Below are 27,787 nucleotides of genomic sequence, written 5' to 3'. Positions count from 1 at the left end.
GTAGAAGAAAACAGGAAGGATTGTTTTAGAAACAGCTGTGAAATTCTCCATCTGCAGGGCAACTCTGCTCCCACTTCCTCAGTTGAGAAGGGTCCATGCAGCCTCCTGACTTGTTATCAGCCCCACAGCCCCACAGAAAGCTGCTTTTTGAGAGCAAGTCCAAGGATCTGGTCTCCCTTCTCTCCTCTCCCCTTACCGCACCTCATGCCTACCCAATCCCTGTAACCAGGGCAAAGGCAGACTGCAGGCTCAATGCAGATGAGAAAAGAATGCTGTACATACCACACCCAGGTGTTGTTATATAAGGCATAATATCTTGCTTTGTCCCCCTGAATTACAGACATAATGCAGCCCATTGAAAAACAAATCAGAATAAAGCTTTGTTCAAGAAAAAAGATGAGGCTGGAGCTGTGGCTCAGTAGTGGAGCATGCTTGCTTAGCAAGTAAGGCCCAAGACATTAGGTTAATGGAGTTGATGTTACTGTCAAGTCTGAAGTAACTACTAAGAAAAGTACTCATTAAATAGAAGGAACATTAATTTTAAAAAAAAACTAGCCACAATCAAATTCAGAATGATATCAATGTCATCTAGAAGGGGAAGTAAAAGGAAGCCCAAAGATCTCTCCTTGCTTTGGAGAAAGCTACCGATACTAACTAAATCTGCCTACGGTTGACAAATATAAATATTAGTCAAATAGAAACAGGAAATAGAACCATGTAGAATAAACTTGAACAAAGAAAACTTGACCAATGAAACCAAAGTCAAAAATTGGAGGAAAAGGAGAGAAAAGAAAGCATAATAAACAAGAAAAAAAAGAATTCAAAATTCCATATGAAATATTACCAAATCGAACCCATGACCAAGTAGTACTTATCCTAACTATAAATGTAAATATAGTTCAGTATTAAGAAATCAATTAACCAGTGGCTGGGGGTGGGGGAGATGAGGCAAGAGGATCGTGAGTTCAAAGCCAGACTCAGCAAAAGCAAGGCACTAAGCAACTTGGTGAGACCCTGTCTCTAAATAAAATAAAAAACAGGGCTGGCGGGCTGGGGAGATAGGGCAAAATGGGTTAAAAGATTAATACAGGAAAATTCAAATTACATCCATAGATACTGTGACAGCATTTTATTAAACCCATTACTATTTTTTAAAATAATAAGCTATGAATAGAAAAAAGTACCTTAACTTGATAAGAAACCAATAGCAAACATTATATATAATGGGAAAACACTCAATACATTCACTTTAATAAGGAATAAGATAAGAAGGTCCCCACTAGTTTATTTAAGAATTTACAGAGGCTTAGGTCAACACAATATAATAAAAAAAAAAAAATTTAAAAGGAAGCATTAAAAGTTGCAATCTATATTTTCTAAGATAATGAATTAAATTATTCAAAACATGTTAGGAATTCAATAAGGTGGTTAGATGCAAGATAAAATATGAAAAACACAGCTTTCCCACCTACCAGCAACAGGCAATGAGAAACTACAAGGAACAATAATTTTGTTTTAAGATCTTTATCTTTTAATCTTGGGGAAGAATAAAAGACATGGGAATCTGAAAAGCCCTGCAATTCAATGGCTGTCCAGAGGGGATGTGGTTAGAAGCAACCTAGCACATTACCCAGCACTTGATAAATATTTGATGAATAAATGAATGGGATATGGACTTCCTGATTAAGTCTAGTTTCTCTCATCAATTTCCTTTGGGAAAGAATTCTGTTTTCTTGCCAGTTGAAATAACCCTTTCTTCTCCAGGTATGTAACTCACACTTAGAAAGATTCTTCTCTTGCTTCTCAATATCATCATGTTGAATGAGCCACGGGTAATTCACTCTTGTTCAAACAAGAAGAAAATCAAATAAAAGAGAGGAAATGAAAATGTCTGCCATAATGAGATCATAATAATAATTGGATGAATGGTAATGTAAATATAACATCATTGTAAATATTTGTTGCAGGCTGTTTGCTTTTTAAAGTTATCTACAACTTGGCCTTGAAGCCAAGTTGAAGGAATCCTAGAGCTGATCAGGATTTTCTTCCCCACGATGTATGCACTTTCTCAGAGGAACTGGGTCTATTCCCTCTTTCCTATTAGGCATTCAGTTTTATATTAACACTCCACTATACAATCTCACTGTTCTGGACAGTCTTTCCTTTCTTTTCTTTCATATCTTACTTCCTGAGTGCTTAAGGCACCCCTTACACTGCAAGATAAGCCTATTCCTACTACCAGAACCTATCAAAAACAGTCCAAGATGCTTCTTTTGTAGACATCTAAAATATGTTGTCCACACGAGTTATGAGATTCACTTCTGAAAAGAGCTTCGGGACCCCTTGTACACAATCTCATACAACCTCCCTTAGGAGGTAGGAACTATCCCCATTTTATTGATGGGACAACCAAGGTTCAGAGGAAGAAGCGATCGTATCAGGACTCCCTCAGCAGATTCCCAAAGGTCCTACTCAGCTCCAAATACCTTGACCTACCTTGCTCTACCTAACAGCTCTACATGCAATAGTTCTAAGCTTCTCTACATAGTGTACTTATTTCCTTACTTTGGAACAAATATTTGGTAGAAAACAGACTTAATTTGTTCAGCTGCTAGAGACATTCTCTCTCACAATTAAAGATTCTCTTTACCCAGTCATTGCAACTATAGATAGATGAAGATTCCTTGATCCACTAATATATCAGCAGTAAGATTTTTTTAGCAGCCTCATCATAATTTAAATGGAAAAAAGTTTAAAATGGAAAATGTTCCATTTCTGCTTTTGTAAATTAAGATGCAAACATGCCCAAGTCAACAGTTGAAAATACAGTCACCTAAAAAAAATTAATGTTAAAAAATAAATATGTAATTCATCTTAAAAAAAAAAAAAAGAAAGAAAGAAAATACAGTCACCTATGTAACACCAACACTGATCTACGTGACATACACTACTTCGACAAATATAATCTTGGGACAATGCAATGTGTCATTTGTAAATATAACCCTTTCCAATCACACCCAACACTGGATATAGTAAGGTCTAAGAGAATGAGAATAATTTGAGGGGGGAAAAAAAAAGTGGCTATCTTGTTTTTCAAGTCAGGTTTAAAGTGGAGAAGTGACCATTTTGCTCAAATCATGTATTTGGGACATGTGCTTAGAAATCTGCAGATGCACCTGTCAAGCCACAGCCCGTTCATTCCTAAAGTTAAACAGTGTCTAGTCTAGGATACTACAAAAGATACTTGATGGGTTACTCAAAAAAAGCTTCAAGAAAACCTGAAATAATGTAGCAGGCCTCCCTGCACACCTGGAGAGGAGAACGTGGTCACAGCAGGACAGGTCAGTGGGTGTGGGGACACACGCCTATAAACTCAGTGACTCGGGAGGCTGAGACAGGAGGATTGCAAGTTCAAGGTCAGACTCAGCAATTTAGGGAGACACTAAAAAAAGAAAAGAGGAGGGTTATCAGTTGAAAGCCTAACAACCACCTCAGAGAAACGTTCTTTGTTTCTACTTGTTGAAAAGGTGACCAGCCCCCTCTCTGGGGAGAAGCTACAGTGAAGCCAGGATAACCCCCAACTGGACAAGGGAGGGAAACTAGAAAGGGACAGAGCTGGCAACATTGGGCTCCAAGTCTCCTTCTCCTTCATGGAGACAGGTGACGTCCAGGGCAGTCCTCTGGCCAGAGGACAGAGGCAAGAGCAGGAGCTGGGAGTCCAGCAAGTCTACGGTGAAGCAAGGGCAGCAACTTCCCGTGCTTCACGACGGGGGCCAAGAAAGAATTTAACCCAAGGCCAAAAGGTATTGCGCAAACTGACCACAAGGCAAAAGCATAAACCACCACCAGCTGGCACTCCTGGTGTTTGATCAGAAAGATTAGACACAACCAGAAGAGCACTGTCTTCCATCACCTCGGTCACACTGAGCCCACCTGAAGGTTCTGAGCAGGGGCCACCGGAGGGTGAGTGAGAGCCCTCCCTGCTCTCTGAAATACAATGCAGGGTCCTCTGGGGGTGATCAGTCTAGGTGCTCCTTTATAACCAGCACTGACCATTATGGACCAAACTAGGGAGAGAGAGGCAGGATTCTTTCTCCCTAATTTGGTCAAATAGGCTCCAAGGGGGAAAGATCACACTCCCCAAGGGTGAGAAAACGACCCTTCTGTGAGGCGAAGCTGCATCCCTCCAAGGATAGAGGGATGCACATTTACACGTGACTTTACACACACAAATGACAGACTATACATAGTCTGGACCTCCTTTTCTTACTTATTTTGTCATTGCTACATATCAGTATATACAGGGCTGCCCTATGCTTTTTAATACTGCTTTCCGAAAATTATTACAACTTAAAGCCAGTTCTCCATGGGTGCAATGGTACATGCCCTGTTATCCCAGTGACTCAGGAGGCTAAAGTAGGAGGATCACCAGTTTGAGGCCAGCCTCAGCAACTTAGCAAAATTCTTTCTCAAATAAAATATAAAGGGCTGGGGGTATAGCTCAATGGTAAAGTTCCCCTGGATTCAATCCCTAGTATTATGGGGGGCAGGGGGGACAGCTCTCCAGTGATGGTCATTTAGGATCTTTCTTTTGCTATTAAAAATAACACTGTGACAGGACTGGAGATACAGTTCAGTGGTAGAGAACTTGCCTAGGATGCCCAATCCCTAGTACCACCAATAACAACAAAAATAATAATACTGCAGCCAATATCCTTGTACATAGATCATTTAACACACATCCATTATCTGTGTACCCACCCTACCTAGATTTTGTAATAATACACTGAAATTACCTCAATAAGCAAATCAGAAAAGGTCCTTACCTTCAAGGAGTTTATAGCATAATACAGAAGACAGACAATAAATAAAATATGTCTGGTGGTATAAGTATTGGAAGGCAAAGCAAAGTAGGGTAAGAAGAAAATAATGGGGCAAGGAGGCAGAGGCACTATTACAGGAGTCCCCCTTATCAACAGGGTATACATCCCAAGATCCCCCTAGTAGATGCCTGAAACCATAGATAGTACCTACCTCTATATATTCCATGTTTTTTTCTATACATACATAACTATGATAAAGCCTAATTTATAAATTAAGCACAGCAAGAAATTAGCAATAACAACTATTACAGAAATAAAACAATTGTAACAATATGCTGTAATAAAATTGCCAGCATCACTAATCTTGAATTTGGGGGCCATTCTTAAGTAAAATAAGGGTTACTTGAAATCAAGTACTATGGTACCCCAACTGTCCATCTGAGAACCTAGAGGCTACTAAGTAACTAATGAGAAGAGAGCATATACAAGATAGATACACTGGACAAGGAATGATTCATGCCCTGGGTGGGAGAGAGCAGGAAGGTATGATATTTCATCATGCTACTCAGAATTGTATACATTTTAAAATTTATGAATTGTGTATTTCTGGAATTTTCCATTTAATATTTTTGGACCATGACTGACCGCGTGTAACTGAGACCTCAGAAAGCAAAACCACGGATAAGGGTAAATTACTACTGTCTATAAAACCATGATAACATCTTAAGGCTCAAATGAAATAAATGAATAAACCCTGATGCTATCTGGGGACAGGACATTTCAGGCAGAAGGAATGGCAAATGTGAAAGGCCTGAGGCAAGGGAGTAAATAGTGGGTGAAGGACAGGGACGCAGCCAGGGGTGCCTGGGAGGCTGAGGAAAATTGGAAAGGCACTGAGAACCGAAAAGTCTTGGGTTGTAAGCAAGCAAGACATGATAGGTCTTGTGTTTTGGTTTTTAAAGACTATCTTTGGTTGCTGTGTTGATGACTGACTAAAGGTGGAGAAGGTGGAAGCAGAAGACTAACCAGCTGGCTACTAAGATAATAATAGTAATGCAGGCAAGAGATGAGGAGGACTGGGTCAGGGGGGCAGCATGGAGACAGTTAGAAGTGAACAGATTCTGGTTATGGTTCAAAAGGACTTGTTGATAGAGAAAGAAAAGCTAAGGATAATTCCAAGGTTATCTAAGGTCTTTAGTTTCTTTTGGCCTAAGAAACTAGAATCATGAAGTTGCCAATCTGAGACTTGAAAAACTAGAAGTGGTTTCCCTATTTCCAAGAAGGAATTAAGGGCAGTCTAGACAGGCTAGCCTGAGATGCCTGTTAGAGATGCAGGTCTAGAGGTCGAGGCAGCAGTGGGAGATAGGAATCTGGAATTCAAAAGAGGGTTTTTCCCTGGAATCGCCACTACACAACTGGTATTTACAGGTGTGAAGATGGACGAGATTTTATTATGGACACCATGCAGATGAAGAGGCCACATCAGAACTAAGTACTGGGGCATTCTAATATTTAGAGGTAGGGAAATGAGGAGGAACCAGCAAAGAAGTCTGAGAAGGAACAGCCAGTAAGGTGTAAAGGGAATCAGGATGACCACATAGGAAACAGCGGCACCTGCAAGAGAGGAGACCCTTGGCATCACGATCCCGGAAGTGGAGCACCAATGGTGTGCAGATCAACAGCCTTCCTCTGAGGAAAGGAGTATGCCAAGGGCCTGCCCCACAACAGGTGCTAAGTAAAGGGAGAATGAGAAGACCAGTGGCCTCAACATGGAGGAGTTTAGGGATACTGACTGGAGATAGAGAGTCCTTCCCTTCATATGCCAATTTATCTGTAGGACAGACACAGACAGAAAAGGAATCATTAAATAAAAAAAAAAAAGTGTATTGATAATTTTGACAGATGTTGACAAATTGCCTCCATCCATCAATCACATAGAAGACTACACTCGCTAGGGAGAATGAATGGGGAAAGCTGGAGGCGTGCTTTCCCGAAGGCAAATTCCCTCTGGGTAAACTACAGAATGTTCCGAAGGTAACTGATCTCAATTTTGGTTGCCCACTAGAATAATCTGAAAAAACTTAAAAAAAAAAAAAAATGCTATTAGATCCAAAGTTCTAGCTCTGGGGTGTGGGCATCAGTATTGTCTAAAAGATCCGAAGATGATCTGAATGTGTAGTCAAGACTGCTAATTTTATTCTAAGACAGGGCTTCCCAATTTTTAACATGCATACAAATCACTTAGGGATCGTGTTAAAATGCAGATTCTGACTCTGTAGGTCTGGAATTAGGCCTGAGATTCTGCATTTCCAACAACCGCCCAGTTGAGGCCACCTACTTCCATGGACTACACTTAAGCAGCAAAGTTCCAAAGCAACACTATGACTTTGCCTTAGCTATAGTTTCAGTTACCTGCTGCCAGCAGCAGTCCTAAGGTATTACAGTACAAAAACATTTGGGGATTTGTGGTTCTCCTGCCTTCACCTCCCAAGCTGCTGGGATAACAAGCAAGTGCCACCACACCCAAAGAGAGAAACCATATTCATATGTCTTATTATAGTATATTACTATAATTTTTCTATTTTAATATTAGTTATTGTTGTTACTTACTATGCCTCACTTAAAAATTAAACTTTATCATAGACACACATATAGAGGGAAAAAAGCCTAATATAAATAGGGTTCAGTCTTATGGATGGTTTCAGGCACCCCTTGAGGGTCTTGGGTGAGAGGGCAGCACTGTCCTAGAAGACAGGTGGCAAGAGAGAGGAAACAGGCTTAGCAAAACTGAGCTAGAAGAACTCACAGGACATGCCAGACAGCTCAGGAGGAAAACAATTTGGCAGGGACATAATTTCCTAGGAGAGGACCAGGGAGGTAGATAGGTCCCTGCTCACAAAAGGCTGGGCTAGGAACTAGGCCTGTCACTGAGTAAATGATGGAAAGTCACTGCAGGTCTCTGCAGATGGGAACCTGAGGAAGGTGGACCCTGGCTACGGGAGAGGGGGGCCTGGCAGCACCCAACAGGAAGACCAGACAGACAACAGGCTTGATGGGGACACTGACAGTCACAACAGAAATGAAGAAACATGAGAGAATAGGGGTACTTGTGCAGGAAAGGGACTCTCAGGAAGAGATGTGTGGTTTTTAAAGACTCACCACAGCGTGATAATAAGGTGCTAACAACAAGAATCACAGGAAAGTCTGAAAGATGAGTCAGGAGTCAGAAATGAAGTTGTCAGAATCCTAAGCCCAACTAAAGGCCATCCAGGTAGGGTCTGTAAGAAAGGAGCAAAGGACAGGAACCACAGGTGGGTAGGTGCACAGAGCTCATGAGGAAAAAAGAGAGTACAGGGATGAGAAGCAGACCAGGGGGAACCAGGTAAAAAGACAGCCAGCTCATCCTGAGAACACGCATGAGATTCCTGCTGTGTACCAGGTACTACATACCAGAAAGCAGTGTGACCACAAGTGATCCTGAGAAAGGACCAAGAAAAAAACAATGGAGAGGGTTGGTTCATGAAGTCAATCAAGAAAAGCACTGTTGGGGCTGGGAGATAGCTCAGTTGGTAGAGTGCTTCCCTTGCAAGCACAAGGCCCTGAGTTGAAACCCCAGCACCAAGAGGAGGGGGAAACGGGGAGGGAGGGAGGGAGGGAGGGAGAGAGGGGAGAGAGGGGAGAGAGGGGAGAGGGAGAGAGAGAGAGAGAGAGAGAGAGAGAGAGAGAGAGAGAGACACCCCAACTCCAGCTCTGCCACAAGCTATTTGGATGACTCTGGTCTGCCAATCACTTCTCTGTGGGGTTTCCTCCACTGGGGGGAAAAGAAAAAAAGAGGGCCTTGAGTAGATGATCTCTGTGGCCTCTGCAGTTCTGATGGCCTGGGTTCCACAGCAAAATAACAGGTGCTGGATCTCTTAAACCATGAGTGATGGGGCAGGACCTGGACCATGCAAGCGTGATATTAAGGCAAGAGGAGACAGATGGTGAGGCAGATGGAGGCAGGGCACGGAGACTACTCATCCAAGGAGCATGGCGGCGACCAGAGAGTGAGTAGCAGCCTTAGAAAACTCTCACAAGGTAGGCAGGTACAGTGTGGAAAGAGAGCGGAAGGGGAAAAAGCAGAAACTGAGATGAGGGAAGAGACACAGGCTAACAAACAGCAGAGGCTAGCCTGAAGACTGAGCTCTAGACAAGAAATATGACTCGGGAGGCTGAGGCAGGAGGACACAAGTCCAAGGCCAGCCTGGGTAACTTAATAAGACCCTGTCTCAAAATAAAATTTACAAAAAGGACTGGGGATATAGCTCAGTGGTAGAGCACTTGCCTAGCATGTATGAGGTCCTGGGTTCAATCCCAAGAACTAAAATAAAAAAATTTTAAAAAGGCAATGTACTCAGACAGCGTCAAGGTTGCAAATAATGGTGGTAAAGAGAACGGGCCGTAAAGCTGGATAGACTCAAGTTCAAATCCCAGCCTCGCTCTCTTCTAGCTCTGTTAACTGTGGACTTAGTTACTTCACCTCTCAAAGTCTTTTTTCCCACCTGTCGAAGGGGAATGAGAGAGTAGCTACATCATCCTGAAATAATGCAGGAAAGCTTCCACCCAAAGCCAGGGCTCCATAAACGTTGGCACTAACTACAAAACCCACAGTGCTATTACCTCCGGGAGAAGGTGAGGATAACTCAGGAAGCATGAGTTGGATGTCCTTGATTCAAAAGAGGCAAGAACAAAGGGATAAGAGAGGGAAATGAAAAGCAGCCCAAGCATATATTTAATACAAAAGGCTGGGCCTCGGGGAGATCATGTTAAGTTTTTCTACAAACAGGAAATGCCATGAGGAAGGCTGATGGAAGGCAAGGGATGGAGTAGTCAAGGCTGGCACCACCGTCAACCAAGATCGAAGACGCAAACCCAGGGGACCCAACTCATTCGCAAACACCTTCAGAGAAGGGGGAGAGGACAGACCTAGACACCAGCATGATTAAGTGGTGATCTTACAGGACCTGGAAACCAGTACCTCCAAGGATACAGTGAAGGCCAGCTTTGTATGCACACAATCTTCTGTAGCTGGGCAGACCTGGTACTCAAAAGGATCCCACACTGGATTTAAGATTTTGCTGTCTCCATCTTGAAACTCTTAACACTTTTTCAAAAGGGCCCATGCATTTTAATTTTGCAATGGGTCCCCACAAACCATGCAGTTAATCTTGAACCCAGTGATGAAGAACACTAACTAGATTAATATATACATAAGAAAAGGCTAAGGGCTAAAAAGAAAGAATTTCTCATAATTATTAGACCAAAAAATAATTGTCCAAATTCTCACTGAAACCCCCAAACTGACCATAAATTTAAAAGACAAAAGGCAGTTGTTGTCTGAAATAGGTAACTGAAGGCCTACTTCACCCTAGAATTTCTTTAATTAAAAAAAAAAAAAAATTACTCACACCCCCCCCCCTTGTGGCATTCTGTAGATGTCCCCTACATCATATTAAATGGCAGTTTTCACTGTACTTCCTGCCTGGACCTTGAGTGCCTACAAGGTAAGGCCATGGTTGTGCACGTACATATCCCCAGTCATGGCCCACAGAAATCTCTGAGGAATGAATGAAAGTTCAAGTGCCCTTCATAATTGCTGATGAAAGGCATGAAATAAACAAGATCTGCTTGAAAAGGTGCTTTAGAGAAGTTGCTATATTGCTTTTTTCCTGGCATATATGCTGATGGCAGCAGATGACAAGACCAGCTCCTCAGAATATACCTCTGTTCTAACTGCACAGTCCTGCAGGTGTAAGTTTCTATCTTTGCAATGAAACAGCTACTCCACAATCACTTTTATTTTAATTACGGCAAGATATTGTTTACACCTGGAATATCTGAGAACTAACCTGTGCCAGACTAATGACATTTTCAGAATTGAGATATTTAATTCACAAGGAACATAATGCTTACAAGGTAAAAGAAGGTACTCAAACTCTGGTAGAATAAATTAATCCAGCATTTCCAGTATTATAATAAGGTGGGTAGATATGTGCATATACACACACATATACTTATATATAAGCATATAAAATTAAGAAATGAATAAGCTGTAAGAAAAATATGGAAAAATGTTCAACATCAACTGGCAATTAGGGAAATGTAAGTAAAAACTACACTGAGATTTCATCTCACACCAGTCAGAATGCCAGTCATCAAGAATACAAAAAATAGAGTCAGGCACCAGGGCAAAAGCCTGTAATCCCAGCAGATCAAGAGGCTGAAGCAGGAAGATCCCAAATTCAAAGCCAGCCTCAGCAAATTAGCGAAGCCCTAAGCAACTTAGCAAGACCCTGTCGCAAAATAAAACACAAAAAGGGCTGGGCGTGGCTCAGTGGTTGAGTGCCCCTGGGTTCAATCCCTGGTACCAAAAAGAGTACTAATAATAATGCAAATAACAAATATTTGAGAGTATGTAGAAAAAAGGAAATACACAGTTGGTAGACTATAAATCAGTACAACCACTATGGAAATCAGTATGGAGGTTCCTCAAAAGACTAGGCATGGAATCACCACATGATCCAGCTATCCCACTTCTCAGTATTTATCCCGCTTAAAGTCATCATACCACAGTGATGCAAGCAAATCCATGTTTATAGCAGCACAATTCATAAAAGTCAAACTGTGGAACCAGTCTCGATGTCCATCAACAGATGAATGGATAAAGAAAATGTATGTACACACAATAGAGTTTTATTTGGACATAAAGAAAAATGAAATTATGTCATTTGCAGGAAAGCAGATAAAACTAGAAACCATCATGTAAAGCAAAATAAGCAAAACTCAGAAGGTCAAGGGTCATATGCTTTTTCTCATATGTGGAAGCTAGAGAGAAAAAAGGTGGAGAAGATCTCAAGAAAATCAAAGGGAGATCAGTAAAGGAAAGGAATGAGGGATGGGGGGTGCTGGGGAATGATACTAGCCAAATTACATTGTTGTATTGGGATGTGTAATAACAAATCCCATCATTATGTAAATTATAATACACCAATAAAAATGTGGGGAAAAAAAGAAAGAAATGAATGAAATTCATTTCCTCGTATGGGGAAAAAGAATCTTTTCAACAAGTGTTGAGAAAACTCAATATTTACATGTAAAAGAATGAAGTTGTATCCTTATCTTACATCAGACACAAAAACATTAACTAAAAATGCATAAAAGACCTAAACACAGGACTCAAACTATGAAGTCCTAGAAGAAAACAGGAGAAGGGCTTCATGGCATTGGACCTGGCAATGATTTACTAGGAATGACACCAAAAGCTCAAATAAAACAAACAAACAAAAAAAATAAATAAAAAAAATAAAAAACCATAAAAGTTTTTGTGCAAAGAACACAATCGACAGAATAAAAAAGCAAACTGCAGAATGGGATACCATATTTGCAAACCACATGTCTGATAAGGGCTTAATATCTGGAATATACATACTCCCATAACTCAACAACAAATATCAAATAACCTAATTTTAAAATGGACAAAGGACTTGAACAGATACATTTCCAAAAAAGAGATACAATGTCCCAGAGGCATATGAAAAGATACAAAACAGCCTGGCACAGTGGCACACACCTACAATCCCAGCTACTCCCGAGGCTGAGGCAGGAGGACGGTGGCCAGCCTAGACAACATAGAAAGACCCTGACTCAAAAAAGAAAAGAAAGAGCTGGGGATGTAGCTCAGTTGGTAGAGTGCTTGCCTTGCAAGCACAAGGCCCTGAATTCAATCCCCAGCACCGCAAAAATAAAAAAATAAAAAAAAAAAGGAAAAAGGAAAAAAAAAGAAAGAAAAGAGAGCAAACATCATCTGACAAATGCAAATCAAATCCACAAGAAGATATAACCTCACTCACTATGATGACAACCATTAAACAAACATAAACAAGTCAGGCACGGTGGCACACACCTATACTCCCAGCGCCTCAGGAGGCTGAGACAGGAGGATTATGAGTTCAAAGTCAGCCTCAGCAACTCAGTGAGGCCCTGTTTCTAAATAAAATACAAAAAGGATTGGGGATGTGGCTTAGTGGTTAAGTGTCCCTGGTTTTAATCCCTGGTACCCCCCCCCCCCAAAAAAAAAAGAAAGAAAAGAATAAGCCTTGACAAGGATGTGAAGAAATCGAAACGCTTGTACATAGTTGATGGGATTGTAAGATAGTACTAGTACTTTGGAAAACAAAATGAAGGTTCCTTGAAAAATCAAAAATAGAATCACCATATGATTCACTAATCCTAAAGACTTAAAAACAGGGTCTCAAAGAGACATCTGCACAGTCATGCTCATTGTAGCATTTTTTACAACAGCCAAGAGGCAAAAGTAACATAGTGTCCACTAGATGAATGGAAAACGTGTGGCATATATACACATGGAATATTATTCATCCTTCACAAAAGAGAAAATCCTGAGGCAAGGACAGTTAGGAGAGTTGTCAGGTAACAGGTATACAGTTTCAGTTTTGCAAGGTGAAAAAGTTCTAGAAAACTGCTGCTCAGCAATGTGAATACACTTAACACTACTACTGAACTGCACACTTAGGAATGGTTAAGCTGGTCCTGGGGGTGTGGCTCAGTGGTAGAGCTCTTACCTAGGATGTGTGAGGCACTGGGTTCGATCCTCAACACCACATAAAAATAAATACATAAAGTAAAGGTATTTTTTAAAAAATGGTTAAGCTGATTAAAAAAAAAGGACACTGAAAAGCATCTTACTGTACAGTCATTTAAAATTAATGGTTAAAATTGCCATTAATTTCAAATGTCAAAATTATTATATAAAATTATATAGAATACAGTTAGTATCTTTTCCAAAAAAAAGTACATATACGCCTAATGTCCATCAACTGATAAATGGATAAACAAAATATGGTTCATCCATAAAATGGAACAGTACTCATAAAAAGAATAGTAATGCTGGTGGGTAGGGAGAAAGGGGAGAGAGGTCAAAGGGTACAAACTTTCTGTTATGTGATAAATTCTGGAGACCTAACATACAACATGGTGACTACAATTAATAATAATCTGTTTTATATTTGCTAAGGGAGATCTCAAGTGTTCTCATCAAAGTAATTATATGAGGTGATGGACATGCTAATTAGCTTAATTATGATAATCACTTCATAACAAAAATATCTTAAAACATTGCACTGCACATCTTAAATATGTACATTTTTTATCAATTGGGTTCAATAAAGCTGAGAGAAAACAGAATTGAGTACTGATATATACTACAACATGGATGAACCCTTAAAACATTAGCCAAAGCAAAAGAAGCTAGACCCAAAGACCACCTATTGCTATGATTCTATTTATACAAAATGTCCAATACAGGCAAATCCAGAGAGAAAGCAAGCCAATTAGTAGTTGTCAGGGGTTGGGAGTAAGGGAAATAGAGTGTCTGCTAACAGATACAGGGTGTCTCATGAATATACTAAAAACCACTACGTTGTATGCTTTAAAAAGGTGATTTTTTTTTTTTTTTTTTTTTTTTTTTTTTTTGTGGCTGGGCATTGTGGTGGGGGTCTGTAGTTCCACCTACTCAGAAAGCTGAGGCAGGAGGATCACTTGAGCCCAAGAATCCAAGGTTAGCCTGGCCACCATGAGACTCCATCACACACACACACACAAAAAAAAAAGTGTTACGGCATGTAAATTATATTTCTTTTTTCAAAAAAGAACCATATATGTCTTAGAAAACATAGTTTTATTTTTGATCCACTTCTCAAATTCCCGTTTTAGTCTTGGCCATCATCATTTAGCCAGTCACCAATGCCAGTGACCAGTCTCCCCTGTACAGATCTTTTGCTATTTGTCCAGCACACCTCATGGCTACCTTTGGGACCCTGTAGCAGAAAGAGGGCTGCCATTCATCTTCAGACTCCTCCCTCAGCCACAGTTGATTGGCCCAGGTTGAATTCCTGAGTCAAGTTGAACCAATCACAGTATCCGACTCTCAAGGTCCAAATGATTGGTCTGAGGATGGGCATTTCCAAGTCCAAGTCCCTGGGAAGAGAGCAGCTTATGCTCTCTCTGGAGGCAGAGCTGTATAATGTGAGGAATGTAAGATGCCTGCCAGTTTCCCTGTTTCCTGACATGGACCAAACTGGTCTGAGACAATACAACGGATCCTGGGTGGCATTCAGAAGTTCCACTCATTCCTATGGTTAAATGATCCTGTCAATAGGTTCAGCTTTTTGTTCAAGTTAATGTTGGTTGGGTATCTATCTTGTGCAAACAAAACTGACCAATATACTCCCCAGGCTAGGCCCTCTCCCAACCTCCTGGTGCAACAGCCTCCTCCGTGGACTCCCAACCTCCTGGCTCTATACACCCAATCCATGCTAGGGACTTGATCACAGTAACCTCTCTTAAAATCACAAACAGGGCCTGCTCTTGCCCTGCATGACACCTGGCCATTCTCCCAACTGCTCAAGCTAAAGCCTCCCCTCATGGCCACTACAGAGCACAATCTGCCCATTTTCTATCTCTCCAGGCATCACTTTCTGACCCCCCAGCACACCACATGCATCACTGGACACTATTAAGTGTTGACCCATTCTGAATTTTGAGGGATTCTGGGGGCCTTGGATGCTATTCCTGCCTCTTTCCATTTGTAAACTATCTACTTTATTCTCCAGCGCAAACATTATCTTCTTTGAAAAAGCCACTACCTTCCTCAGCAAGGTCACCCTTGCTTTATTCCCTGTACATCACTTTCATAATCACTGTAACAGATGCTGTTTGGGCCCCACCCGAATAGCCCCTTGTCTCGACCACGTCAGCACCCACCGACCTGACTCCCAAGCTCCAGCAAATGCATTTCTCAGCCTAACTGCTTCCCTTGGCTACTGAACCTGCTTTGGCCACCACTGGGCAGGTTGGAAAGTGCTTGGGAATTAATACCCAAATAGCCCACCCAAGCAGCCTTCAACCAATGGCCAATGAGAGTTTTGGTGGGAAGACCCCTAGCTCCCTGACCCTGGAGAGGCTCCCTGCTGGGTAATGACCAGGCCATGCTCAGTGGAGACTGGCTTGGTTACATACCCTTTGGTGATTTACATCCCCTCCCTGTGTCACTTCCCTGCTCTTGTAATGCTGTTTCTTTTGCCCCTCAAATAAATGGTCAGCAATTGCATCCATTCTCAGGGTCTACTTGTACAAAAACAACACCATCTAGCACTGGCAACAACACTAGGCCGAGTACTTCTTATCCAAGATGCTCGGGACCAAAAGCTTCAGATTTTGGAATATTTACATACAGCATACTTACTGAACATCCCCAATCCAAAAATCCAAAACCTGAAATGCTCCAAAATCTGAAATTGCTAAAGTTTCAGATTTCTGAGCATTTTAGATTTGGAGCATTGTGGATTTCAGATTTTTGGATTAGGGATGCTCAACCTGTAGTGAAGACACCATTAAAAACACTCATTTAAGTTTCAAAATATCCCTTAAGACATTCCAAGATTCAGATGGGGAAATGAAAGCACTAAAAGGTCAAGATGGGCTGGGGTTGTGGCTCAGTGGTAGAGCACTTCCTAGCATGTATGAGGCCCTGGATTTGATACTCAGCACCACATAAAAATAAAAGCATTGTGTCTACCTACAACGAAAACATTAAAAAATAAATAGAGTCAAAGGTCATAAAGTTAGTAAATTTGTTCATGTGTCTCCCTTCTTCACTGGACCATGAACCTCTCAAGGGAAAGGCTTTTTAAAATCTTTCTCTACACCCTCAGCATTTAGCACAGAGCCAGACATGTAGCTGATACTCAAGAGACTGGGATTTTGAAAAGTACTGTACTCTGCCACCCAAGCATGCAGCGTGCTCTCCCGACCTCTGTGCTTTTCTCTAACAGGAACCCTGAAACACCTTTCCCCAATATTCCTCTTACTTGCACTCAAAAATCCACACATAGCATTAATTCCTGACCCCTGCTATGGTGGCCAAAATGAAGAATTCTGGGCAAGGCAGGCCTGAGACACCATATGATCCCTCTAATGTCTAATAAACAAGCCAACTGCTCACACATGAATCTGGCCCTGGCCATGCTGATGTTTATACTCCCTGTGCCTCCACTGAAGCTCAGTCCTCAAACTGCGATCACACCCTGGCCTTCCCTTACACCGTCAGCATCCACCCTGCCTAAACTCTGGCCTCAACTTCGTCCTCCACTCCCATCTCTGATTGGATCTATGGGATTACATGCCTCTTTAGTAAAGAGCTTCCCTGAGGCAGGATTTGTTGGACCAGGCTTCCAGCGGGCTTCAGACAACCTCAGTCCTGAGCTCCTGACTTCGTCAGACCACACGCTGGGCATCTGTGCACATCACTTGCACACTTGTTCCCAATCTGTGCATCAGACCCCTGGACAAGAAACCAGTTGTGCCCAGGACTAGTCATCTAGTCATCTTTACATTTCCTAATCTTCCTTCTCCCAAGCAACAACTCCAGCCTCAGCCAGACCAACCCCTCCCCACCACACCTCTTCACTGCTGGTCTCTCCCATCCTAAGCACTGATCACCCATTTCCCTGCTCAAAGACCCTCTGAGGCTGGCTACTGCCTACAGAAAAACGCTCACCTCCGCATCACAGCACTCAGAGCAGCCTGCAGTCCCCTCCTGACCTGTCTACCCAGGTCCTCCCTCACCAGTCCCCGCCTCAGACCCACTCTCCACACTTGGCCCAACCCAACCCTCCTCCTGCGAGCACCGTCATCTCCACCTTGGAAGCTCTGCTCAAGCTCCTCCCTTGGCGTGGGGCTCACCCCACCTCACACCTGAACGCCTCCTCAAGCCACACCCACCTGGTGAAGACACCTCTGCCACCTGAACTCATCTGAAGACAGATACCTCAATAATGGGGTTGCTCAACAGGAACTAAACACCTCCTCCTCAACGTTCCCAAAGTAAGACTAAATTTTCACTTCATATTTCAAGGTCAACATACTGGTCAAACTTTTTTCCCCCCAGTCTTAAGTAATAAATCAAAATGAAATTAGTGTCAACAAAAGGGAACTGACTACCTCCTATGACCAGAAAACCAGGCTTGCCTCAGGCATGGGGGACCCAGAATCCACATGCTCTCGCCCCTCTTCCTCTCCTGTTCCACTTCCCCCTCTGGCTTCATCCTCAGACAGGCACGTTCCCCACCGCAGGAAACAGCCGCTCACGATCTCATGGAAAGAGCCCTTTCCCCCAGCGCCCATCTAACGAATCCCAGGAAGAGTGATGGGCTCCCCTACGGGCACAGGTCCATGAAGGACTACAGTTTGGACATAAAAGATCTGAAAGACCAGACAGCAGGACAAGAAGAGCCAGGCATCCTCCCCACTGCCCAGCAACTTCTCTCTTCTCCAGTGAGTGTGCCTGGCCAGGCGGCATCCCCTCCAGGACCCCCTTCCTCTGTGGTTCCAGCTCTTGCAGGAGCCCCGCCTCCAGGCTAACCCCCACATTAGTCCTGGTTTCTGCTAACACCACCTTCTTCACGGTTTCTCAGGTCCTGAGGATGACTGTGGCTTCCTGTCATTGCTGCTCTCTGGGTTCCTCGCCTGCCCCTGGCATCTTAGGTTTTCCATCACCTAGGTAATTAATTCCCTGCACTATATTCTCAGTGCAAAGTACCTTCAGTATTTTTTATTCTCTGATAGGACCATGACTGACATGGAAATTGACAAACAGACAAAAAATGTCAATAGAAAATCTGGAATACAATATCAGGGAATAATAACCATCATCTTACATTGATTAAAGCTTCATTATGTACCAAGCACTACTGTCTGAACTCACTAATCTTCAGATCAGCCCAGTGATAGAGTACTTCTGTGACCCTCTTTTTACAGATGAGGAAATTGAGGTTCAGAGAGGTTAAGCAATTTGCAGTTGCCCAGGTCATAAGTGGTGGAGCTGAGATTCAAATTCAGACGACCCAGCTCCAAAGTGCATACTCTAAAACAGGAAGCCAAGGGTAGCAAGTATTTTAACAGGATCAAGTGCTACCTTCCAAGAAGCCAGGTGAGATAAGAGCTGGGCAGCACCTATTGAATTTGGCATGAGAGTCAGGGAGGTCCCTGAAGAGCAAAATTGAAAACCAGAGGGCAGGAGGCTCAACAGTAAGTCAAAGGTTAGCAAGTAGAAATGAAAACAGCAAACCTTCCTTTCAAAGAGTATGAAGAGAAATCACAAAATTGGGAATGAGATGTAGGGCAAAAGAGCTACACAGTACTTTTGTTCACACTCACTTCGAGGATGTTTAATCATGGACAGGAATGAGCCAGTTGAGAGGGCATTATGTCAGCTTTGAGTTACTACAGTGAAATGCCTGAGGCAATTCATTTTATAAAGAGAAAAGATTTAGGCTGGGGTGTAGTTCAGTGGTAGAACATATGCTTAGCCCATATAATACCCAGCATCACAAAAAAAGGAGAAAAGGTTTATTTAGCTCAGGACTTGGATGTTCAAGGGCACAGCACCTGCACCAGCTCTGTTCTGGTGAGGAACTCACAGTGAGGTGGTAGTAGAAGTACGTGTAAGAGTGAGAAGTCACATCTTGAGTTAGGAAGCAGAAAGAAACACTGGGGCCCACAACCCCTTCTTGGGTCATGCCCCCAAAGACATAAGGATCTCCCACTCAGTCACCTCTAAAAGGTTCTCCCATTACCAACACCAGGAGACCAAGTTCCCAACACATGAACCTTTGGGGGAGGACACAGAAGCCATATTATATTCTTTTTATTATTATTCACTTGTTTACATGCGGTGCTGAGGATCGATCCCAGTGCCTCACACTTGCCAGGCAAGCACTCTACCACTGAGCCACGACCCCAGTCCCAGAAACCATATTCTAACAATAACAGAGGGAATCTGCCCACTCAGGTGTTAAGAGTAGAGTCTCCAAGTGGCTAGAAAGGGTGGGCTACACCGAGGATCAGCCTTAACATCTCTTCTACTGGAATGGGGGAAAGAAAGAAAAGACAGCTAAGAATTCAGGTTATCTTGTAATCTACTGAAAAGAAGTTCTTTTCTGGAGGCCTCTTCTCTAAGGCAGAAGGTGAGGCCTTGGCAGAAGGGGAGGGTAGAGCAGAAGTCGGAAGGTGTGAGGAGGAGAGGAAAGCCTGGGCTGGCCATGTGCACATGGGCCTCCCGTGGAAAGAAAGGCAGGCGCAGCATCAGCGCCGCCCCTGTGGCTGGAACCTGTGAACTGACCCTGGAAGCAATGCTCAAGGTGCCACCACCTGGGTGCAGGTGAAAGACAGGAAAAAATGGAATGCTCCAGGTGGGGTATAAAAGGAGGAGGTAAGGGAACCAATTAAGGAATAGTGACTGGGGCTGGGGTGTGGCTAGTGGTGGAACGCTTGACTAGCATGTGTGAAGCACTGGGCTTAATTCTCAGCACCACATATAAATAAATGACTAAAATAAAGGTCCATCAAGAACCAAAAAAAAAAAAAATTAGAAAAAAAAAAAAAGAATAATGGCAGGAACAACTGATGAGATGGTCACAGAATCTAAAGGAGGTGACGGAAAACAAGAGGTCAGGATAGGTGTAGTCAGTTAGTACTGTTTCAGAGGCCAGAAAGAGGAAGGTAAGGCAAGATGGTATCTGCGATGGTACATTAAGTAGGAATAAAGACTGGTATAGTCATTATGGAAAACAGTATGGAGGTTTCTAAGGAAATTCAAAATAGAATTACCATATGACCCAGCAATCCCTCTTCTGGGTATAGAGTATACCCAAACAAATGAAACCACCACTTTATAAAGACATCCACACTGGGGCTGGGGATATAGCTCAGTGGTGGAGTGCCTGCCCAGCATGCACAAGGCCCTGGGATCCATCCCCACCACCAAAAAAAAAAAAAAAAAGATATCTACACTCCCACATCCATTGCAGCATTACTCACAATAAACCTAAGTATCCCCTGACAGATGAACAAAGGAACTGCAGTATCTATACACAATGGAATATTATCCAGTCATAAAAAAGCACAACACCTCGCCACTTGCCATGATGTGGATGAATCTGGAGGACATTAGGCTAAGTGAAGCCAGCCAGAAACAGAAAGCAAATGCTGCATGATTTCACTTATGTGTGGAATCTAAGAAACAATGATCAAATATATAGAAATAGAAGGCAAAACAATGGTTCCCAGAGGTGGAGAGGAAACAGGAAGATGGAAGTCAGAGGACACAAAGTAGCAGATACCAGGGATGAACACATGTAGAAATCTAATGCTCACTGTATGGATTTCAGGTAAAAAATTTATACTGTATCTGGAATTCATGCTAAATGAGTAGGTTTAGCTGCTCTTGCCCCTCCACACACACACACATACACAAATAAGTAACTATGTGAAATAAGATATGCTAAGTTGCTCCAATACTGTAGCCTTTTTACTATCTATATGTATCCCATAACATCACTTTATATGCCTAAAATACACACAATAAAATTTTTAAAGATATCTAATGGCATTATTTCAGAGCTGGACCAGTTCTAGGTATTATAATATAAATTTATATTATATTATAATGTAATAAATCAAATATACAAATTAAATTATAATATAATAAAAGTTATATTATAGTATAGTATAGTATATTATATTATAAACAAGGGTGCGGCCAGAGAGAGGGCAGATGAACTACAAAAATGGTGAAGGTGATTGGAGATAAACATAGTAAGAAACTGATAGTTTTGGAGACTTGGACAGATCAGTCCTGTGAACAGTGAGGAGGAGTGAAGATGAGGACATGATTTGAAAAGACAACAAGTTGGAGTCTAAAGATTTTAATGAATGAGAGTGAACAGTAATGAAGTGAGAAAAATGACAGGTAATGGGCTAGGGATGTAGCTCAGTAGTGAAGCACTTGCCTGGCATGAACAAGACCCTAGGCTCAATCCCCAGCACAGCGCAAAAATAATAAAAAAGGAAATTTACAGGGAAGAAAAAGGTAGCAATTAACATTTATTGTTTCCTGCTTGTCCCACATGCTCTCCTCCTCCTCCTAGTAACAGACAGACCCTGATTTTACTTTGAGTTTTTTGTTGCTGTTACTCTTTGGTGCTGGGGAATCAAACCCAGGACCTCACACATGCTCAGCAAGTACGCTACAGCTGAGCTAGACCCCCACCCTGATTTTACTCTGGAAACCGACTCCTTCCTTCCTAAGCACAGAGGGGCTTCCAAAATATTTGCAATGGTCTATGTCTTAATATGGATAATCACTTTATTATTTTTCAAACTGTACCAATATATTTTATTCTTTAAAATCTCCAGGCACATTTTTAAATGTTTCACTTGTATATTTCACTATTGTAGGGGGGAAAAAATCACTCTCCTCATTCCAAAGTTAAAGAACTCAGATCAGGTCTGAGCAATTAGAGTCACAAAGACAGGTTCAGGCACCTGACCCAATTTTAGCCAAGGAGACACTAGCCCAGCACTTCCCCTGGAACTATCAGGAAAGAGGAGCTCTCTGCTGGAGCCGTGAAGCTTGTCTGTGGAACATATCCCTTCACTAGCTTGCGGGGAGCTGGGGCGGTGGTTGCCAGTACAGGAGAAACCAGTAGACTCCCCCCCCACCCCCCACCCGTCAGTTTGCTTTTGGTTTCTGATCTTTAAAGAGTCCTAATTCTGCAACAAGGTATTCCCAATTCCACAGCCGGTGTGCTACTTTCAGTATGTGAGTCCAACCACGTCCTCCTCCTGCCCAAGACCCTGTAAAGCCCCCTCTCCATCACACTCAAAGTCAAGGCCAAAATCCTCAGGGGGCGCTGCCAAATGCAAATGCAATTTAATCCCTCTATTCCCTTAGCTTGTGACTGGTCATTGCTCACTCTGCCCCAGGCACACTGGCCTCCAGGTCTCCCTGACCCTCCAGGTCTGCAACCTCAGGCCTCTGCTTCTGGCTGCCCTCCATCTGACACCTCTCCAGACACCCACCTGCTGATGCCTTCATTTCCTTCAAGTCTGCTCACTCTCAATTCTCAGTAGGGCCTACCTGAATTCCCCTCCCCACCGCCAGTGGTCCTGAAGACCCCCTCCCTGTCCTACTTTTTCTTTCTTCCACAGCATTTACTGCATAATACTGTACACAGTCACTAAAATGTATCCCCATGAGGGCAGGCTTAGGGTGACCTGGCTAGTTTATTCATCTCAAGTTCTTAGAACAGGGTCTAGTTCAGAGGAGGCCCTCACATATTTTCTGAATGAATAAAATGAATGACATGATCCTCAAAGACCCTGAACTTGGTTTAAAAAAGACAATGGAGGATGGAGACAAAGGACCCTGATGTCGATCTCCTGCCCCTGATTAAAGTGGAGTATAGAAGGAAAAGACGCCTCCATTTCTAAGATTTCAGGGAAATCTAGCGGACCTAAAGGGGCAGGAAGGTAGGAGGACAAGTTCAGTAAAGAGGGTAGGGATATGGGAAGAGGTGTTAGCCACAGAGCAGGGCTTGAGAGGGGTTAGGTATTCCCTTTGGGAGGCACAGAGAAATCAGAGGCTGAGTCAGAGCAGAAACATCTCAGGGCAATTCATAGATGAAAGTAAAAAAGAGGACAAATAAGTCAAGTGAATTATTTACAATTTTAGTTGGAGAGGAGAGATGTGATGATATAAGGCCCATGGGTTTAGCTGGCATAGAATTAGTCTGAGCAACCCTAGGGCGATATGAAGAACTCCTCGCATCAACCCATGGTTTGAATGATTTGAGAACTTTACGAATGAAGCATCCACCACATTTGGTCTCTGCCTTCCTTGAGCACTGCTGAGACCATTCAGTGTCAGCTGGACCAAGAGGCCAGGCTATCCTATTTCATGGCACCACCCTGTGCCACAGAAGCAAGTTCCCTCTACATAATAACTAGGTACTGAGGGCAGCCTGTCAAACCTTCACTCCTCAACCCCGAATCCTTGTCATCAGAATCCCAAAGTCCAAAGAGGCAAGAAAACAGACTTCAAAGACCATAGCACTTGACTTTCCCACCCGCCCTCTGATGACTCCCCAGGCTTCCTAAGCAAGAGAAAGCAGGGCAAAGAGTAGGCTTCCTTCCACTGTTCTGACTCACCTCTGCCACTTGTGAGCTTCTCTCTACAGAAATTTGCAAGAACACAGGGGTAGCCAGGACTGAAGGAAAATGTTACTCCCAGTCAGAGAAAGAAATTACAATGCTAAGCCTCTAAGGGAAAGTGGCTTACTATAAAGCAGGCCCTTGAGACTGGTGTCATTTAGATGCTCCCCATAGCTGTTAGAAGACTTATTAAATGTTCCATAATTAATAATAATGCCTTCAAGACTGTCTCTCTCAAAGACTGATCCTGTGAAGGAAACCATCCATAATCAGACTTGGGCCTCAATCCTGACCCACCAGCCAGATCTTGATGGTGTAGGGCATTCACCCTTCAAAAACTTACTAATGAAATGATCACACTTCTGAGTCAGGTGTCACCCAAGAGCAGATCATTGAGTAAATATTTTAAATAACCTCCAAGATGGTCCCAGTGATGACCCCCTCCTGATATTCACTCCCTCTCCCCCAACTGTACCAGTGTTGGTTGATGTGACCCACAGAACACAGTGGAGGCTGTTATATAAGACTGGCTCACTGGCTCTGGGAGAAAAAAGCTGCCATGTCAAATTGCCCTATGCAAGTAACTAAAGCCTGCCAAAAGCCACATGAGTGAACTTAGAAGCAGATCCTCCCCCAATCCAGCCTTCAAATCTCTGCAGCCTCCTGAAAGACCTCAGTGAGAACCACCCAGGAAAGCTGCTCCCAGATTCCTGACCCACACACACTATTTTCAGGTACTATATTTTGGGACTTGTTACACAGCAATAGATAACTGATTCACTATCCCACACAGAACTGAGAAGGAAATCAGAAGGTTTAACCTCAGTTCCAATCCTACATAGGTCCATTTAAGATCAATTTATCTATCCATAGAAAACAACACAGTATTCATTTAGTCATTCAACAATTAAGTTTTGTTTTGTTTTGGCAGGGATACTGGGCCATTCACACCTGAGCTCATGGGCACTCAACCACTGCACCACATCCCCAGCCCTATTTTTCTATTTTTTTATTTAGAGGCAGGGTCTCATTGAGTTGCTTAACAGCCCACTGTTGCTGAGACTGGTTTTGAACTCGAGATCCTTCTGCCTCAGTCTCCCGAGTCACTGGGATTACCTGGCAAATAGTTTTTGAATGTCAAATATGCCCAAGATATTTCCAAGCTATTTAAGTGTTCATATACTCTATATATGTTCTATAAAATGAAGAGAAAAAAGCACCAACAGACACAGCCACCCTAAGCTACCCAACCCTCTGGTTTCATTAGCCTAAGTTTTCTTCTTCCTGATACCTTACAAACCTCTGGAACATACATCAAGTCCGTAACTATTTTGAGTGCTCAGGATCCTTCTAGCTGTAAAGCCACCAAGTTATATTTTCTCATACTCATTTTTACTGTTCCACATGCCCTCCATCTAAGGAGAAAAGAAAGTTATGTCTCCTGATTTCATTAATATTGGGACAAGGAAAAATTCATTTAGTATTTTACTAGGAGGAGAAAATCCTGATCACAAGTGCTGGGTGCAATTCAAATTTCAGCAATTAATGACCAAGAGCCAACAGGGGTACTGACAGAATCACTGCTCAAGTCCTGTTCACAGTTGAAATGGCTTTGCGGACGGGGGAGATCTCTTCTCCCTTCCCCGCAAAGGACTTTGCTGTCTCTCACAGCAGCAGGAGGCTCTAAGAAAATCAGGAGCCTTCCTCTGCACAAAGAAGGTCAAAGGGCGAGCTTTCTTTCCATCAACCACAAAACCAGCCCCTGCCAAACCTAAACCGTGCGGTAGGCCGTCGGAGGTAAATGAAGCCCCAGACAGAAAACCACAGACTCTCCTCCCGCCGCCGGCTTAGGGTCTGAGTCAGGTGACTCCTCAGGGCAAACAGCAAACCTAAACAAAGATCACTCCCCACATGACTCGGGGGAAGAAGACAGTTCTCGCCACGAGACCGAGGCTGCCCAGTCCTACCCCGGAAAGCATTAACTCTCGCTTTTTCTTGCAGTCCCAGGAAACTGGAGGTGCTACAAGTTATTCAGCAGCTCAGCCTCCAGGGATGCACCTGGAGGAACTTGGGACCTTATCCCAGGACACAGGCGCCAAGCACTGCATGAACGCCTCCCGCCCAACACGCAAGCAGGACCCCTCCCCACCAGCTGTCACCCGAGCTCAACCAGTCAGAGCCAGAGAAGCTCCTCTCCTAACCGCTCGACCCTGCAGCTGCGACCCCACGGGGGCGACAGAGGGTTCAGGGGGCCCGGGCACGCCCGTACCCCGGGAAGGGGCTCCGGGGTGGGCGCAGCCCCTGTCCAGCATGGCTCCGGAATTATCATCCCCGACCCCGGGAGGTGGAACGAGGCTCCCAGTCCTCAGTCCCACGCGTCCTACCTTGTCACCGAAGCTGCGGGCCATCAGCAGGTCCGGGCTGGGCGTGCTGTCGCCGCCCACGGCCTCCTCGCTGCTGGAGCCGGCCAGCGGGTGCGGCATGTCGCGCAGGGAGTAGGGCCCCGAGGACTGCAGGGCCTTGGGGGGCCCGCCCGCCATGGCGCGCACCGCTTGGGACGCGCCGCCGCCGCTTCCTCCCGCTGCCTGCTGCGGTGGTCTCCCCGAGCGCCCCGGGCCGAGACCCTGTTCGGACCGAGGCCCTGCACCGGCCTGCTGGGAGCCGCGGCTCGCGGACTCCTCGACCTGCCTGCTGGGCTTCTCCGCGCCGCGCCCCAGCTCCGCGCCCAAGCCCGCCGCGGGTCCGCCAGCACCTCGGCCCCGGCGCCCAGCCCGCACCGCCACGCCGCCCACCCGCTCGCGGCCCCGCCCCCGCGGCGCCTCCGCCGCCCCAGAGGGGCGGGAAGAGCGAGGGCGGGGGAGGCCGGAGGGAGGAAAAGGGAGGGAGGCGGGCAGCTCCGCCCTCGCCCGCGCGCGGCAGGAAGTGCGCCCTCAGCCCTCTGCCCTGTCCTCCGAGTGTCCGACCTCGCCTTGGGGAGGCAGGCCTTGCGGAGGCTGCGCGCAGCTTCCGAGCAATGTTTAACGGAAAGCCGAGGTGGAAGAAGACGTTGGAGGATCCTGTTCCATTCCACCCGCATCTACTGATATGCCCACCGGCAGCCACTCTGTGGGTTAAGAGCTTTGGGGGCACTCAAGTGAGTCAGGGTCTTTTGGCCCCCAAGGCCCACACAGAAATAGCCCCATATAGGAAGAATACAGTGTATATCATAGGAGTAGCCTAAAGGGTAATGAGGCTCAAAGGAGCTAGAGAACATCCGTTGGGAACCTAGAAGGGAATTCAAGGAGTGGGGGGTTTCTCCAAGTCACGCTGAGATAGATTCCCATGCCATCTTGCTCCTGAGCTCTGCGGGGTTTATGTAAGTGAATCTCAGAAGAGTGAGCATCCTTGAATAAGGAAAAGGGTGTGCTACAAATGATTTATGGCCCTGAAACTCACACGTGGACCAAATGGTCTTTTGCAAGAACTGTGAGGTTCAAATTATTTTTCATGCATTTGTGCTTCCTTTGCAGGCCTTTGGCTGAGCTGGATTTTCAACTCTATTTGCTGGCAAGGAGGAGATAGTCCAGGCGTTACTTCCACCTCTTTGGGGTGTAAATTCACACCTTTTTTTCCACCTTACCTGTCTCTGGAGCTTCTGTTTATAAGGCTAAGTCATTACAGACCCATTCATCCCTCCAGCAAAATAATGGTTTGGTGTTAGGAAACACATTTTCCCCCACCCATCCCCAAACTCTTGGGTTTGCCTGTGACAAAGTAGTGACAGATCTGAAGTTGGGATTCACTAAGGTCTCTACCATACCGTTTCCTCTGGAAACAAGTGGAGGAGAATGCAGTGTTGAAATGAACCCAAAATA

The 27,787-nt window shown here is 44.0% G+C and overlaps 1 protein-coding gene across 3 annotated transcripts in view; it reads right to left on the bottom strand.

Annotated features, from left to right (window-relative positions):
* The window catches only part of SNX30 (sorting nexin family member 30), a 114,631-nt gene extending 87,913 nt beyond the window's left edge, over window positions 1-26,718 (bottom strand). For 2 of the 3 annotated variants that reach the window (XM_079112611.1, XM_079112612.1), the window contains exon 1: window positions 26,318-26,718. In XM_079112611.1, coding sequence (XP_078968737.1) covers window positions 26,318-26,473 — 156 coding nt within the window. In that variant the 5' untranslated portion in view covers window positions 26,474-26,718. Of the gene's footprint in view, window positions 1-17,629; window positions 20,077-26,317 lie in introns of those variants that run through there. The other variant, XM_079112614.1, reaches the window with a different exon arrangement.
* Window positions 26,719-27,787: the final 1,069 nt, after the last annotated feature.

Source organism: Sciurus vulgaris (genome assembly GCF_902686455.1).
Source record: "Sciurus vulgaris genome assembly, chromosome: 15".
In the NCBI taxonomy this organism is placed as follows: Eukaryota; Metazoa; Chordata; class Mammalia; order Rodentia; family Sciuridae; genus Sciurus; species Sciurus vulgaris.
Note: the sequence above shows the minus strand (reverse complement) of the source record. Positions and strands in the feature narration are given on the sequence as shown.